Source organism: Ceratina calcarata, unplaced genomic scaffold (genome assembly GCF_001652005.2).
Source record: "Ceratina calcarata isolate Rehan_Ccalc_2016 unplaced genomic scaffold, ASM165200v1 scaffold1332, whole genome shotgun sequence".
Taxonomy (NCBI): Eukaryota; Metazoa; Arthropoda; class Insecta; order Hymenoptera; family Apidae; genus Ceratina; species Ceratina calcarata.
The window spans coordinates 8,516-9,033 of record NW_017134386.1 but is presented as its reverse complement, the minus strand read 5'-3'; the positions used below and the strand labels follow the sequence as shown (position 1 = coordinate 9,033).

General features: G+C 42.9%; 1 protein-coding gene across 1 annotated transcript in view; it reads left to right on the top strand.

Moving 5' to 3' along the window:
* The first annotated feature begins 286 nt into the window (after positions 1-286).
* The window catches only part of LOC108629432 (uncharacterized), a 5,543-nt gene continuing 5,311 nt past the window's right edge, over positions 287-518 (top strand). The window contains exon 1 of the mRNA XM_018032087.1: positions 287-433. Within this exon, the coding sequence (XP_017887576.1) occupies positions 287-433 (147 nt within the window). The remainder of the gene's footprint in view (positions 434-518) is intronic.

Sequence of the window (518 nt, the reverse complement as noted above, 5' to 3'; positions counted from 1 at the left end):
TGATAATTTTTTTTGACAGACAAGGAGTAGTAGTAGTACTGCCCCGGTGGAAATAGATTTTTTTATAAACCCTGCGGTTGAGTATAAAGGGAATCTGAACGGTGGAGCTGATATTCCGGAATTCCGAGGAGATACAAACGCAAATGTGGAATATCGAGATTTTCCGGAGGATCAAGTTTGGAGCCCTCGAGAAGGAATCGACGAATGGTTCCCGCATTACCTTCACGTTGCCCAGTCATGTTTAACATTCGCACAAGAACGTCATGGCATTCCCGTACTAGAAGCTATGGTGAATTCGTGCACCGATTACTCGCAACAGTACATCACGAATGTTCTCCATGATTCAGAGTATGTACCGGCTGTCGCGTGGACGACGCTATTGAGCAAGTATCTGCCGGAAAAAATGTTCTCAAAATGGAAGCCGGAGGAAATTGTAAGTATCATCAATTATCCAGAAAAGTAGTTTGGAAAGACTGCCAAGATTCATTGTCATTTATATCGTGATTTATGTCGTGTTG